Source organism: Corvus cornix, chromosome 4, assembly GCF_000738735.6.
Source record: "Corvus cornix cornix isolate S_Up_H32 chromosome 4, ASM73873v5, whole genome shotgun sequence".
NCBI lineage: Eukaryota > Metazoa > Chordata > Aves > Passeriformes > Corvidae > Corvus > Corvus cornix.
In genome coordinates, this window is record NC_046334.1 from 15792761 (window position 1) to 15807143 (window position 14383).

At 39.0% G+C, this 14383-nt stretch overlaps 1 protein-coding gene across 8 annotated transcripts in view; it reads right to left on the reverse strand.

Annotated features, from left to right (window-relative positions):
* Nucleotides 1-14383, reverse strand: part of MAPK10 (mitogen-activated protein kinase 10) — a 148502-nt gene that overhangs the window by 42272 nt on the left and 91847 nt on the right. For 7 of the 8 annotated variants that reach the window (XM_010411966.4, XM_010411965.4, XM_019293382.3 and 4 more), the window contains 5 exons: nt 11020-11149; nt 9115-9173; nt 8013-8151; nt 6902-7067; nt 3678-3749 (listed from right to left, as the gene is read on the reverse strand). In XM_010411966.4, coding sequence (XP_010410268.1) covers nt 3678-3749; nt 6902-7067; nt 8013-8151; nt 9115-9173; nt 11020-11149 — 566 coding nt within the window. The remainder of the gene's footprint in view (nt 1-3677; nt 3750-6901; nt 7068-8012; nt 8152-9114; nt 9174-11019; nt 11150-14383) is intronic. The other variant, XM_010411967.3, reaches the window with a different exon arrangement.

Sequence of the window (14383 nt, forward strand, 5' to 3'; positions counted from 1 at the left end):
TCTCTTCACAATCCCTTTTGGATATTCATAATTACATAGAAGAAAGTTGGAATTTTTCTCTCTTGCTATTTTAATAGTATTTTCTCTTTTGAATGTCTTAGACTTTAAGCTGCTTGTAGTAGGAACTCTGCTCTCCATATTTACCGTGGAAATTCAGGCCTAGCCAAACTTAGGACACTTGGCTGTTACCACAATATATTTCTATGACTAAATCACTGTTTGCCCTTTGATCTGCTGAAGGACTCACACATGAACTTGCTATAGCATCATCCTCCATCTTTTCAGTACTGAAAATAAATGCTCTGATCCTTCCATTTTCCCCACTAAGTCATGTGTGCCTGCGGGACATCGCTGTGGCCTTGGCAGCTCAGATCTTAATAAAGCTGTCTCACCTGAAAGCATTCATTTTGAGTTTTTCATTCTCTTCAAATAAAAAAACAGAAATACATTTCCAATCCTTAAATTGAAATCTTATGAGATTTTGAAGATGTTATTACCTAGAGGGGAACCAGCTTTGGGGAAAGTCCTGGGGTTTTCTAACATATTTCCAATGGCATCCAAGAGTTTGGGCAGTTTTTAGTCGCTTGCATTCTTTCTGATTTGACAAAAGTGGAATAAGCATCAAAGAAACACTGAGCAAAAAACTCAGAAGTGGACTACAAAAGCTTACCGGAACTTGCCAGGAATATTTTGGTCTACAAATCCACCTAGAAAGGTGGATTTCTTCTTGAGAGGGTCTGATTTCTAACAAGGAAGTTTTCCTGACAGCATTTCGAAAAGTCTGCCTTAGCTGAATAACAAGGAACCAGGGTACCTGGCAGGCAATTTCTACCCAGTTCTCTCCAGGACACTGGAGGCTGTTCTTACCTGTCTGAAAACCAGCTGTAGTCTATCCAGATTCCAGAGATTTCTCATAGCAGCTTAAGAGAGAGTTTCTTACTTACATAGATGAGAGGTTCTGAAATTAATCTTCTCCATGTTTTAGTGACCATGAAGACTTTAAAAATGAAATTTCATTTCAAGTCAGCCTCACCTGAGTGCAATGGTAACTCATTGGGATGGTTTAGGTGAGACTAACTTTTAAAATATTTTCTTTCCATAAAACTTGGCAGCAGCTGTGAATTTTTTCTTAGATGTATATTGTGCCACACACAAATGTTCCTACTCCAGACTAGAAATGAGTAAGCTTATATTGATAGCAAGTGCACACAGTAGACAGGCTTCTGAATGACTAAAAAGAACTGACTTTTGTTCATTTCTATACAGACTCGCCTCTTTCAGCTAGAAAACTCTGCTGGAAAGCCTTAAGTAGCCCAAAGGAAGTATGTAATGTCCTTCTGTGAAGTTTACCTGCAGCTGCACAAATGCTTCTCCAGCTCTTCCTGCACCTGGGAGGGAAACTAGATCCGCTCATCAACAGCCATGGAGGGGTGGGAAATCATATGGACCCATACACAAACCAGTCTTTCCAACACTGACAACTCATTCATGGGGTCAAACTGGTTAACAAATGAGTACTGACTTGGAAATGAACGTACAGATTTTTTTTTTCTTTTTTTCTTTATTTTTTTCTTTTTTTTTTTATCAAACTTCCCACTCACCTGAATAAACCCACCATTAAAGCATGGTAGTAACTGTGACCTGGCCCACATCCATTCTATTTCAGGATATGGGATTTCCAATGATTTAAAAAGTAGGACTATCCCACAATTTACACAATATTTGCTGCAGCTGTTCAAAAATACAGTTGTTATTTTCAACTGATATTGAAATGTTAAAAAGGGTTTTAAAAATGTTTTACTGCTATCCCTGAATACAAGGCTGCCACAAGAGACTGTTTTCACAGCCAGACAGAAAAAAAGTAATTTTCATGTTTGAATGGTTTTTTTAAAAAGCTACATTATTTAAATTATATAGCATTAGTTCTTTTTCTAGACATGGGCAGAAGAACTTATCTCTTAATTTGTTGTAAAAGGAGACCAACCCATTAACCATGCTACTGTGCTTTTACCCTGAAATCACTCTTTGTATGAATTCTAATTGCTTATCTAAAATCTCGGACTTCTCTCTGAAAAGATTAAATGGAAATATCCTCATTATTTCCAGCTGAACCTCAAGTATATTATAGATAATTTAGTTTTCTCTAAGTTTTTTTTTTTAAGAGGAAAAGAGCGCGTTGTTTGGAGGGAGAGTTCCAACAGTGTTTCTGAGGTGGTGTTACCACTGAAACATAGCGTAACTACGACACTGAATTACAGGTCCTGGGAAGGCTGGGAGCTGCCCTGCACTTTCAGGTTACAGCACAGGATGGGCGTGCAGCCAGCTCCTCATGCTGCAGGGACAGCTCAGCACCTCTAAGCATCTCAAAGCTACCCACTAGTAATAAAAAAACACCATTTTTACTTCCCTGCCATGTTTTGCATCCAAGCCAGTACAGTGCTGCTGTCACTCCCTCAGCAAACAGGAGGTACCTGCTGTCCCCTCATCTCCCTGTTTGAGAAGTAGAACTGCATCTTCACTGGGCCACCAAGCAGAGCTCAGCTCTCAGAGAAAGTTGACAGAGCTGTGAAAACTGGACAGGGAGGACCCAACTCTGACAATCACGACAGGAATTACTCAAGAGTCAGCAAAAAAAAAATTGCTTCCATGGCTGATGTCTGTGAAAGCTGGGTTTTCTTCACACCAACTGCCAGTGGGTGCTGATGCCAGATTTTCATGGTGCCTTTCTGCCAACTAGCTGACAACAATATGCCTTCTTGTTTCCGAAAGTGGAGATATGTTATGTTGCCTCATTTCATTCTGATGGGCAAAATACACACTACTTACATTTCCAAGCCAGCACGGGCAGGTTGCCTGGCTTAGCCTGTGATAAGCAGGGGGCTAAGTAGACACCTCTTCTTTTGTTTTCATTTTCTAATATTGCTTTCACCACCTTGGAAGGGGTAAAAATAATATCATCCAAGACAAGAAAAATGAGATGGGAGGGATATACAGTTTAATTGACGACACAGACCTCATGCAAGCAAAGGGAAGTCCATTTTTAAATCAAGAGAATCTGATTTCAGGCCAATTTGGAAGCCACGGTAGATAAACGGTTGCCTTAAACTGGGTGAGTCAAATTCTTCATTTTGTTTTAAAGAAAGAAAAAAAAAAATGTTGTATTGACTCAACACTGAGCCCATACAGCATTGAGATGAATCCAAAACCATGATGCATTAGCAAGCAAAAGATTATGATGTCACCACAAATGTTATGAAGTCAATATTTCCAAAACACAAAAGCAGAAAAACAGATTTACAGGAATGAGATGGGCCAAGTTAGGACTTTTTTCTTTTATTCTTATTTTTCTTTTGAAGAATAGTAAATAAAGCTGTCCAATTTGCCATCATAATGCTTGTTTTCTATATTGCTTATTGACATGACATAAATAGTATATAAAATGGAATGATTACAGGTTTTAGAGCAACTTAATTGATGGAAATAATTCTGTACATCTGTTTTTCATTTTTAATTTTGTGTGTATCTGCAGTGCGCTATTTTCATTTAGCCATACCTCTGGGATTCAACTTTTTGCTTCTATCTTTACAGTCCTGGTATAGTCATTTTATGGTAAAAGGGATGGGGTGGAGGAGAGGAACAAATAATAGGTGAAGCTGCAGCAAATGGCACAAGGATACAGTCCCTTCCTGGAAAGAGGATTTTGTGGCGAACCATTTCTCCCATAATGCATCCCACAGACCATATATCCACTAGAACAGCAGAGACAGGGAAGTGAAGAAGGAGGAAAAAAAAGCAAAGTTAACTACGACATTTCACTCCTAAAGGAGGGGAAAAAGAGCAGGTTGATCAGAACAGTACAGTTTGTTTTGTGGTTTTGTTGGGTTTCTTTTTCATGTCTCACCAAAAGCTAAAATAAGTAACTAAATAAATAAAAGCTGTGTCAGTTAGCTCAACAGCAGTTAGTAACAACAGTGGAAAAAGTTTTAAATCAGCATTTTGGGTAAAGGTCCAGAGCTAGCAAGTAAAGATCAAGTAACAACTGCACAGACCCATGGTATGCACTAAATTTATGGTTAAAAAACAACTTTTTTTTTTTTTCAGGAAAAAAAACAAAGAAAAACCCAAAAGCCAAACCAGATAATGATAATCTGGAACAAATCCTATTTGCAGAGTTGCTAGACTTTGTCCTCCGGCTCTGAGTCTCTCTGCAGCAGCTGACAAGAGGTTCCAAATGGAACTGCTCACACAAGTAAAGGCCATATGGACAATACCACCCTTAAGGGTTATTTAAAACTCCTCTTTCAGAACCTGTACTTATGTCCTGTCTATAGGTACCTATCTAGGTGCATCTGTCTGTACCTACATACCTGGAGAGAATGACCTGAGTGGACTCTGTTTTGTACTGTGTAGGTACTCAAAATAAATGCTAAACCAAAAGCTCCCCAGGACAAATATCAACAAGACTAAGAGCATTCCCTGTTCCCAATCCTGCAATCAGCTCTTAAATGCAATATGCACAGTCACTTTTTCTGCTTGACTTGGATAGGGTGTTTTTTGCCCTTTAAGTCTTTCAAGAAAAAAGGCTGGATAGATAGTGACACAGTACACACAGAAAAAAAACCAAAAAAACAACCCTGTCTTCCACATTAAGAGGGAAAAACTGCTTTGAAATGCTTTAAAAGACTCTGTTGTTTCTGAGCCTGAAATTCTCATTTTCTGGTCATGTTTGACCTACACAACCAGTTTTCTCCTCTTTTTCTTCCCCTTTCTTGACCTTCAAAAGCAATCCAAAACAAACCAAAGAAACAAACAAACAACTCATTTCTTGGTAAAACAAAATAAAGGTGAAATGTTCCATTTGGGAAAAGGAGGGTACAGGTATCAGGGGCATGGGACAGCAAAAGCATGCCTGAGGCAGTGGGAGAGTTTTCTTCATAGTGACAGTTTTGGGACCTTCCACAGAAGTGCAGCAAACTGGTGATAATTATGCATCTTTAGCCAACCAAGTGCAGAAAGAAAATGAAAGCAGTGAACAGTCCTTATACAGGCAGTGTACGTAGTCAGAGGGGGAAAAAGTAGGGGAGCTTCAGTAATGTGGCAGCATAGGCCAGAGCAGGGAAGCAAAGAACAACCCTTTCCATTGACTTCCTTGGGAGCTGGGTCAGAGCCTCCAAGCAGAGCAGCTCCTCTGACAGCTGAGCTTCATTTTCAGATATTTTGTTTTCTTCCTCTCTTTATTTTGGCTTTGTCCAAGTAAGACAAGATCATTCATCTTAAGCCAGATTCATTGCCCAGGGAAGTCAAAGGAAGTTCCTGTGTTAACTTCAATGGGCATTTGATCAGGACCCTTGGATGTGGCAAACATTGGAACTTTCCCAGCTGTGTACTTCTTCACAAAAGTGTGTCTAACTTTTTCTTGGTGCAGTTTTAATCATGTGAAAAGCAAATGCTCTCTCTGCCCTTTCATGGACAATAACAACAATAATGGTAATCATCTACTTAATGGCTGGAGGGGAAAAAAAACAACAAAAGAATTAATTTGACAATAGAAGAAACTCTGGATATTGACTAAGGAACTATCTAAAGTGTTCTAAGTGTCACTTAGCAAAAATTTCAAACAAAATACTTTAAGGAATATTATCCCTTTTTTCAGAACTTATTCGCTATACGTAGACTCTGCGTAATAATCCTCTACATTTTAGTCTTTTGTATTAAAATTTATACTTTAAATTCATAAATATTACAAATAATTCGTACAGGGACTTGCTAATTTCAGAAGATGTTGTGTGATTATGCTTTTAGTTGTGCTGAAGCCATGGATTCGGCTCCCAAAATCAGTTTCACTGCCCTTTACAGGATGCAGCTGGCTGTTAGTAAAAGTTCTCCTGCAGGTTAGCCAACCTCCTCAAGAAAAATTAAGTAGGACACTTTTTAATAAATTCCTGGTCTTGAAGTTTGCTGTATTTGCCATCAAAAAGTCTCCTCAAACAGACAAGTTATACCTTTGACAGCAAAATCTGAGTTATAGGATATTCTTCCCTTCCTACCTGGTCTACCTGGCACTCAGATGCAATTCTCGGTTTTATTACAAAATGAGAACAACTTAAAAAGCTTTCCCTTCATCTTCTGCAAAATTTGAGTTCTTTCTTACCTGCTTCTCCATAGCAAGCACCTGCTTTTCACAATCTTTCCAAGAACCAAGATCTTTCTCTCAGACTATTCAGAGCACTATCCTATTTATTTCTAGGGAGATTACATACAAATTATATGTTTGTTTCATTTTTGTTCTAGTTTCAGATTTTTCCTCTTCTCTGAAATTCTACTTTCCACTAAAAAAAAACAAACTCAAACTGCAAAATTTGTACCTAGATCTTGACAACATGAAACTTGTTAGCAAAACCTGGGACTTTTGTCAAATTTATCATGAAGAAGGAATTAATTCCTGAAATTCAGATCTAACTCTGGATTTAGAGAAATTCTGGAAGGGCTAAGTTTTGCTATTTCAGCTTGTACTTCTTGTTCCCTCAAGTAATTCACAGACTCAGACTCAAATTTAGAACACATCACTCGTTCAGCAATTCCAGTGGTTCCCACACTGTTTCACAGCCACAGAAGCCAAAGATATTCTGGTCAGAAAGCTCTTACTGTAGCTGTTAACTTCAGCCATAACTCAGAACAGGTTTCTTATTGCTCTGCAATCCCACCCTGATAAATTCAGCAGCAGTGCATCCCAAATACGTTCTGTAGCTGCAGTTCAAAACAGCAAGGAACTGCTCTAAGTCAGGCATCATTTCCCATCTTTTCCCGTTACGTTTCCTGTCCCTCCTTTGGGTCTCCCATACAGTGGTGGAGGCAGACCTTGCCCTTGAGGTCAGCTGGTGCAGTGACACTGCAGCCCTACCGTTCTCCTTGTAGCCCATTCCCAGGATGACCTCCGGTGCTCTGTAGTAACGTGTCACCACATATGGGGTCATCATGAAGCTAGTGCCTGCAGTCCTGGCCAGTCCAAAATCCAGAATCTTCAACGTGCAGTCAGATTTTACTACAATATTACTTGGTTTTAAATCCTGCAAAAGACAGTGAAAAAAACATGTGACTGTCTTTTATAAAGTAGGCTGATACTTCAGGTCACCCTTCAAATACTCTTTCATTCTTCTGACCCAGTTACTATCAGAAATACTTGTAAATATACAGGAAAAGCTTGCTATTGTTTCTCTAGAAAACTCTTCTACCTCGGAATAATAGGGGGTTCTACCTGGATAACAGGAGCCTAGTGGTGTTAAATTAATTGCATTTAGCAGATCAAGAAACAAGGATTAGTATCAGAGCACTGTTTTGATTAGATTATTTTCTTTCTAATGCTGTGAGCCTGATAGAGACGTTCCAATGGCACATGTGGAGATATCTTAATGCTTCATTTATAGTAATTCAACTGATCCTTTGCTGGATGACTATCTAGAAGCCAAATCTATCACCCTGTGCTAAACACATGACATGCCAAGAAAGGAGACCTTTATAGAACAACTACTTTGTAACCCATTTTATCAGCCTTTCTTTTCTTTAGGGAAACATTTTTTCTTTTTTTTTTTTTAATGTGGAAATCCCAAATTAGTAAAAGCTCTTTTCAACAGAGAAGTCAATTCAGGGTATTTTCAATCCATTGAGCATTCCCTCCTGCTCACAGTGACATGACCTGATCCCCTCTGCTATCAACTATCACACATTCACAGCCAGGTACCACATCCTTACCAGGAGCAGTATTGGTGTGGAAAAGCAAAATGAGAGGATGCATTTAATATAGACTCATCAATCTTTCCATTTCTTTCAGCACATGCATAAATGATAGCAAATGCCAATTCCATATCCTCTGACTGACTGTGGCTCTTATGTTTATATTCATTGTACTGGGAGATAGGGCTTTGATCCACAGTACACAAGAGAGACAAGTAGCATTTAAAGTCTTCATGATCATTTCATATTATGCCTTAAGTTTTAAACCAAAGGCCCCTTACCCTGTGAATAATTCCTGCAGAGTGAAGATGCTTGATTCCACAGAGCATTTGGTACAGTAGGTAAGACATTCGCTCATGGTCTAGCTCCATCTGAATGACCTGGCACAGGTTGGCATCCATTAACTCCATTACCAGGTAGCTGAATGGAAAAGCAAAGCCACAGGGTTATTTTCTTTTGTTGAAGACAAATCACAGCATAATCTCAAATAAGTAACAGCGCCTTTTCTTGCTTCAAAATTCACTTTATTCCTGATGACTGGGAGTAACACAGCTGGAGACTGGGCCCACTGACAACAGTACCATGGTGGAGTTTGTATCTCACTGCAGAAACACCACTCTTTTAGCATCCCAGGAAAACTGGGGGATTATTTGCCCTTTCTTGGTGCATTCCCCATGACAGAGACCTTACCCTACATGGGCAATCAGGCAGCACAACAGAAATGTACAAACCCAAAACACCCACAAACACCAAATAACACAACTGCTTGGCCTTCAGCCGTTGCAAGGATGGCTACCACAGTACACGTAGGAATCTGAGAGAAAGAGAGGTGTCTGAGGGGGTAAAATATGTCCCCATGCAAAATGCCTCCAAAAATCCTCCTAAGATTGCATGACTTCACAATATTCTCATTACAATTATTTGGTTACTGCTGGTAACCAGACTACAGAATAGGAACACGTTTCCATGCAATGTATACAGAACATGGGAGAGATAGGAAGATAAAATGAGAACACCTATATAAAACACAGAATACTTAAAATTTCATTCACAGCAGTTCATAGTAGGAACAGTAGTGGTTGTGCAACAGGGCAAGTTTCCAACAGAGATGCTGGTTGTCTTCTACACCCACTCCTAGCTCCCAGACAACTACACAGTCAAAGGTCATATCACAACAAATATGAAACCTGGTATTTTTTACCCTAAATGGTCAAAAGAGCTCTCAATATGGAATTCAGAATATTTTTCTATCCATTCGACTCATACAACCTTTTCTAGATGGGGTTATAACCTTTGTATTCTGCTGAGTTATTGCAATCAAGGTACACCACAATACCCCACACATCCCTAAACTTTAGCATAATTACCGCCCCTGTTACTTACACATCCTGGAACTCCTCCAGAGATTTCTGTGGTGTGAAGACATTTAATAAACTGATAATCTGAAAAGCAAAGTAAGACAAAAGAACAAAGAGGAGTGATATACATAATCAGTTGAACCTGTCCTGAGGTGTATTAAAGGATAAATTGTTTTTTCACTGCTCTATTTGTATTAATACTTCTCACTTTACGGATCAGTAAAAAATCGGCAACATTCAAAATAAAATACCACAGATCTCTTAGATTTCTTCTAGGTGCACTTGCAATCATCTGAAAGAAAGATAACCAGTGACAAAGTGAAGTGCTAAGGGTGAGATACTCCTCTCAGTTTTGGAGTTACAGGCTCAAAGACCAACTTCAGCTCAATCTAGTATAACCATATTTGTGCAACAGCCACAATTTTCTTATTTATGAGGAATGGTAATTTGAAGGGACAAATAATCAAGGACCATCTTATTAAACAGTAGTCCTTCCTTATCTCTGACATGGCCTCGATTCCTTTGAGGGCACAAACATGCACAGATTCCATCATGAGAGGTACAACTTTCCAGTAGAAGCACTTTGAAATAGAGACACCCTGAGCAAAGACATCTTGCATACTGCAACTCCTTTTTTCCTTTCTCTTGTTCGGTTTGCATTTTTGTTTGCTTGATTTTAAACAGGCTGGGCTGTTGAAAGACAATGGTAAAAATGTGTGAAACAGAATAGAGGAAACAATGTGACCTCACAGACCTGGATTTCCCATTTTCCTTCTGTGCAAGTAACAGAGGTAGAAGGTATCAGCACTGCTGCCATGAAGGCAACCTCTGAACGTCTCCCTTCCCACCTCCATCACTTCTTTAGGTTTTCTAGCAGAAATTGTTCAACATTCTTTCTCTGTACTCCACATATTCTGACTGAATCTTACCTCTGCAAAGGTGCCTTTACAATCCTCTCCTTCCTTTGCACTTCTCTGTACAGAGCTCTGACCCGACACATGTGGTGCTGTTAGCAGCTCTCATGCCACATGTTTAAAATTACGTATTTAAAATTAGTGCTGCTCCTGCTGCCTTTTGATCTTTCCAGTCCATTAAAAAACTCTCTGTCATTCCTGCATTTTCAAATCCCCATGCATTGGTCTGACTGATGGTGGCTTCCATCAAGTCAAGAGGGAAGACACAGGAACAGTCCTGGTCAACACAGTGGGAATGTAAGGATAAATCACTGCCCAGAAGAGAGGCAGAGGACACTGTAGTGTCAAGTCCTGCCATCTGCCATTTTAGGGTCAGTCCCTTCTCTTTCCATGTGAATTTGTGATTGAGAGAAAGTGTAAAATCTCAGCTTACATCACATTTTTCAAGCTCATTTATGCTTTGCATAAGGAGAAAGAGTCATTGCAAGATCTGAGGGAAGGGTAAACATTGCAAACTGAAAAATGCACTCCTAATGAAAAGGAAGGGTCACACAGATATGGCAGTGAGAAATCGAGGAAGTGGAGGAAAATTAAATCCCTGGGACATCCCTTTACAATGCAGTGTGGCAATCCGACACGTTTCACTACAAAAAAAAAGCACTTTTATACAGTGTCAGTCAAAAAGTTCTAACAGATAATGGTTAAAATTAACATACAGCCCTGGAATAACACTCTTGCTGCAGCATAGGAATATTTTCATTCATTATGGATACTAAATGATATACAGTAGATGGTGCAAGAGGCAGGAAACTCTCGAACAATCCGTGTTTGGCACAGACTTGAAATAAGCACATGCAATACCCTCAGTCTCTCGTGTGGGCATGTAGTACCAGAGAGGCTGCAGCCCTTGAGCATATATTTACATCTAATTTCTTCCATTTTAAAAAGGAACCAAACAAAACAATATCCGTTCTAACAAAGCAATGGACATACCATTTCTCCTGCTGAAAACTTACATTTTTATGATTCACACACTTCATGAGGACCAGCTCCCTGTAAGCTCGCTTGGCATGAGTTTGGTTCTGAAATGGTCTGCTGAGCTTCTTAATGGCCACGTTTCTGTCAAGGACAGCATCATATGCAGCACTGCAGTGATGAAAACACAGGGGTTATGCATCTTTGAGGGTATCCAGCATTTCTCATGGCAAATTCCTGAACCTCAGGTCTACCATTTCCTTTTTTCCACTGAGAAAAATACTCGATCAAAAGAAGGAGAGAGTTTCTACTAAAAAAAAAAAGGAAAGAGTTTCTAGTAAAAAAAAAAAGTAAGAGATCAAAAGGAAACAGGTAGCACCACACTGGCAAAAGACAGCATGCGCCACTACTTCTGAACTCCAATTCCATTGGAAATTAACACTTATTTTCAAGGGGTGGGGGAAAAAATTAAATAACTTCAGATAAAAATACAATAAAAACTAGATGAGACATAAGGTATTTCATAAAGGAACTCTCTGTGCGTGGCTACAGCAGAAAAGACTTTTGTTTTTTCTGTCACCACTAAGAACACCTTCACCACGTGGCTCAGTGAACAATTGCCCACTTATCCAACATGAAGTCTGTAGTTTCCTTATGATATTTCTAATGAAATCAAGTTATTCAGTCATTCTTTGAGACCATATAATCCAATTCCAATAACATACCTAGAAACAAAACCAATTTCACAAGGTTTTTTTACTGATTCCTGATAATGAAAAAATTTGTTACATATGCACAGTTACAGCTTTTGAAAATGAAGAAATACGTTATTGTTTGCAAAGTGAACTTTTAAAGCCGGGGTCCTAAAATGCTCCTTCAACTTTTAAATGTTTTTCACAACCTTCAGTTATTTTTATAAATGCTACCTCCTATGTATTTGAAACACTTATTTTGGTGGTTCAAATCTGACTTCATAAACTCTGAGTTCTAAATTCTGAGTTCTAAATTCCACAAAGCACACTAAGTCCTAGAAACATTTCCAAGTGGACAGCATCCTCAGACCCTCTTCCTGGTTTTTCCTTTTGTCAGGAATGAGGAAAGGCATGACACAAGTTTTCTGCTAGTCCATGAAAAGCAACAATGTATTTCCCATGAGATAAATCAACCAAACCACTCATCGTTCTAAAAAATTGCTTTCTTAAGCATAAATATTCAGAATCCTGTTATTTTTTTTCTCACTAACTCTTGCTTACTGCAGACATTTGGTGACAGTGGCTAACTAAGTACAGAGCAGAAAGCATGCAAGCATCAGAAACTTAGTCACAAAGCCAACACAAATGTACAGCTGTTCAAAACAGGTAAGAAAATGTTGGCAATGTTTGCCTGGGAAACCACACAAGAAGAGAAGAATCAGAAATATTTAATTTACACTACAATTGCATAAATAACACACCAAATACATCCCACAAATAAGAATAATTGTTTGCAAAAGGTGATGAGGAGTTTTGCAAAGATTACTTTTAGGACTCATTTAGGAAGACTCTTGAGAGTGGGCCTAGGGAAGTGATCCTTCCATGGCCACATCTGGAATTCTGGGTTGCACTGCAGGCTTCCCAAAATGAGAAAGATAAAGATTGGAGCAATTCCACTGATGAGCCATGAAGATTATTAGGGACTGGAACATCTGTCATACAGGGAGCAGCTGAGTGAGCTGGAGTTGTGTAGCCTGGAGAAGGCTTAGGGTGGATCTTATCAATGTTCTTAAGTATCTGCTGTGAGGAGTAAAGAAGATAGAGCCAGACTCTTCCAGTGGTCCTGAGCAATCTGCTCTAGTTGACTCTGCTTTGAACAGGTGGGTTGGACCAGCTGTTCTCCAACATCATCCACTCTGTCACCTGGTAAGGGTTCTTTATTCTCCTATTCATGAATTAGGCATGTAACTTTCATGACTCAGCTAATATCCTGCTAGTCACATGCATAAACAAAGATATTGCATTCACCAGTTAAACCATACAAGCAGCAGCTTAGGTGACAAGGCTATCAAAGATCCAGCCTGATTTGATTTCCCTCCCACCACAGAACTTCACTCAACTAAACTTTGTGTTAGGAGGAACATGATGTGTGACTTACAGCCTAACAGTACATAGCAGAAAGCCAACCTCCTGTGGCAACTGGCAGAATCATGTCTCTCATTCTGATTTAGTTCAGCCACAACAGGGCATCATAAAGGCTACAATGAAATTGAGAAAGCATTAAACAAATAAAATGCAAAGCCCAAGAATTTAAAAAACCAGGATCTTTCAACAGTTAAATATTTTGTCCCTATTGTTCATGGACATACACTGCAAATATACTTCAGCAGACAAATCTCTCAGCTAATCCATATTACTTGATCACCCAACTCCTTTTAGGATGAAAAGCCTATGTAAGACTCAACCAAGCTATGTAAGAGTACTGTGAATAATTTTAATAATCTTTTCTTATATTTTAATCTCATTAGCTACATCATAAAACTACTGACTAGGAGTTAGGAAACACCAAAAGTTTGTCTGGGCAAACATTTTCCTCAGTTCCTGATCTCTGTTTGCTTTTCTGAATTTTTTCTTTCTGTCAAAGCAACAGACAAAAGCACCAATCTAAAATCAGAAAAACAAAGGCTTCTTAAACACTTGGCTTTTATGATCAATTCCCAGTCCTTTGCATACCATGGACAACTAAAGTAATCCTTTGTAGAAGGATATTTACTTTGAGACACAAGGATCTTGACTGCAATTCTATCATGGTCTTCTATCAAATGGAAGGTGTCCAACTACTTGAAGAAGTCAATGCATTAATTCACTGCACTGGGTAAATTCATAGCCCTGATGGTTTTTTTCTGTGTTCACTAGAGAGAAGCTTTTGTTTACAGCCAGCCAACTCCGCACTTTACTACAATGAAATTACAGATACCAGATGCATCTCCTCTCTCTGCTGCTTGCTACACAAAATCCTTACCTTGGAACACCAAGTTTAGTACTGATGATAAGCCTTCTTAAGACAAACTTTAATCACTGGCAGAAGAGTGGCTGGATAAACATGTGGCTCCAGGGATCAGGAATAAGGGAGAGAGAGTAATGAGTGTCTGCAAACTGTGATGCAAAGGTTGAGTGTGAAAGTCACTCCAGCTCTCAAATAAGAGACTGGACTTGCATCTAAAAGAGTTTCTCTGGAAACTCTATCGTAACACCTCTTGCTCAACTGTAAATTTATTTTTTAATTTATACAACTTCCTGATCTTATAGCAAAGACTCTAAATTACCCCTGGTCTTGTAACAAAATGATAGCTTTACTGCAACATGAGCTCAGAAAAATCCTCAAAGTTTACTACCATGTCTCTGCAGCTGTTCAGTCAGAAAAGGCAGTCAA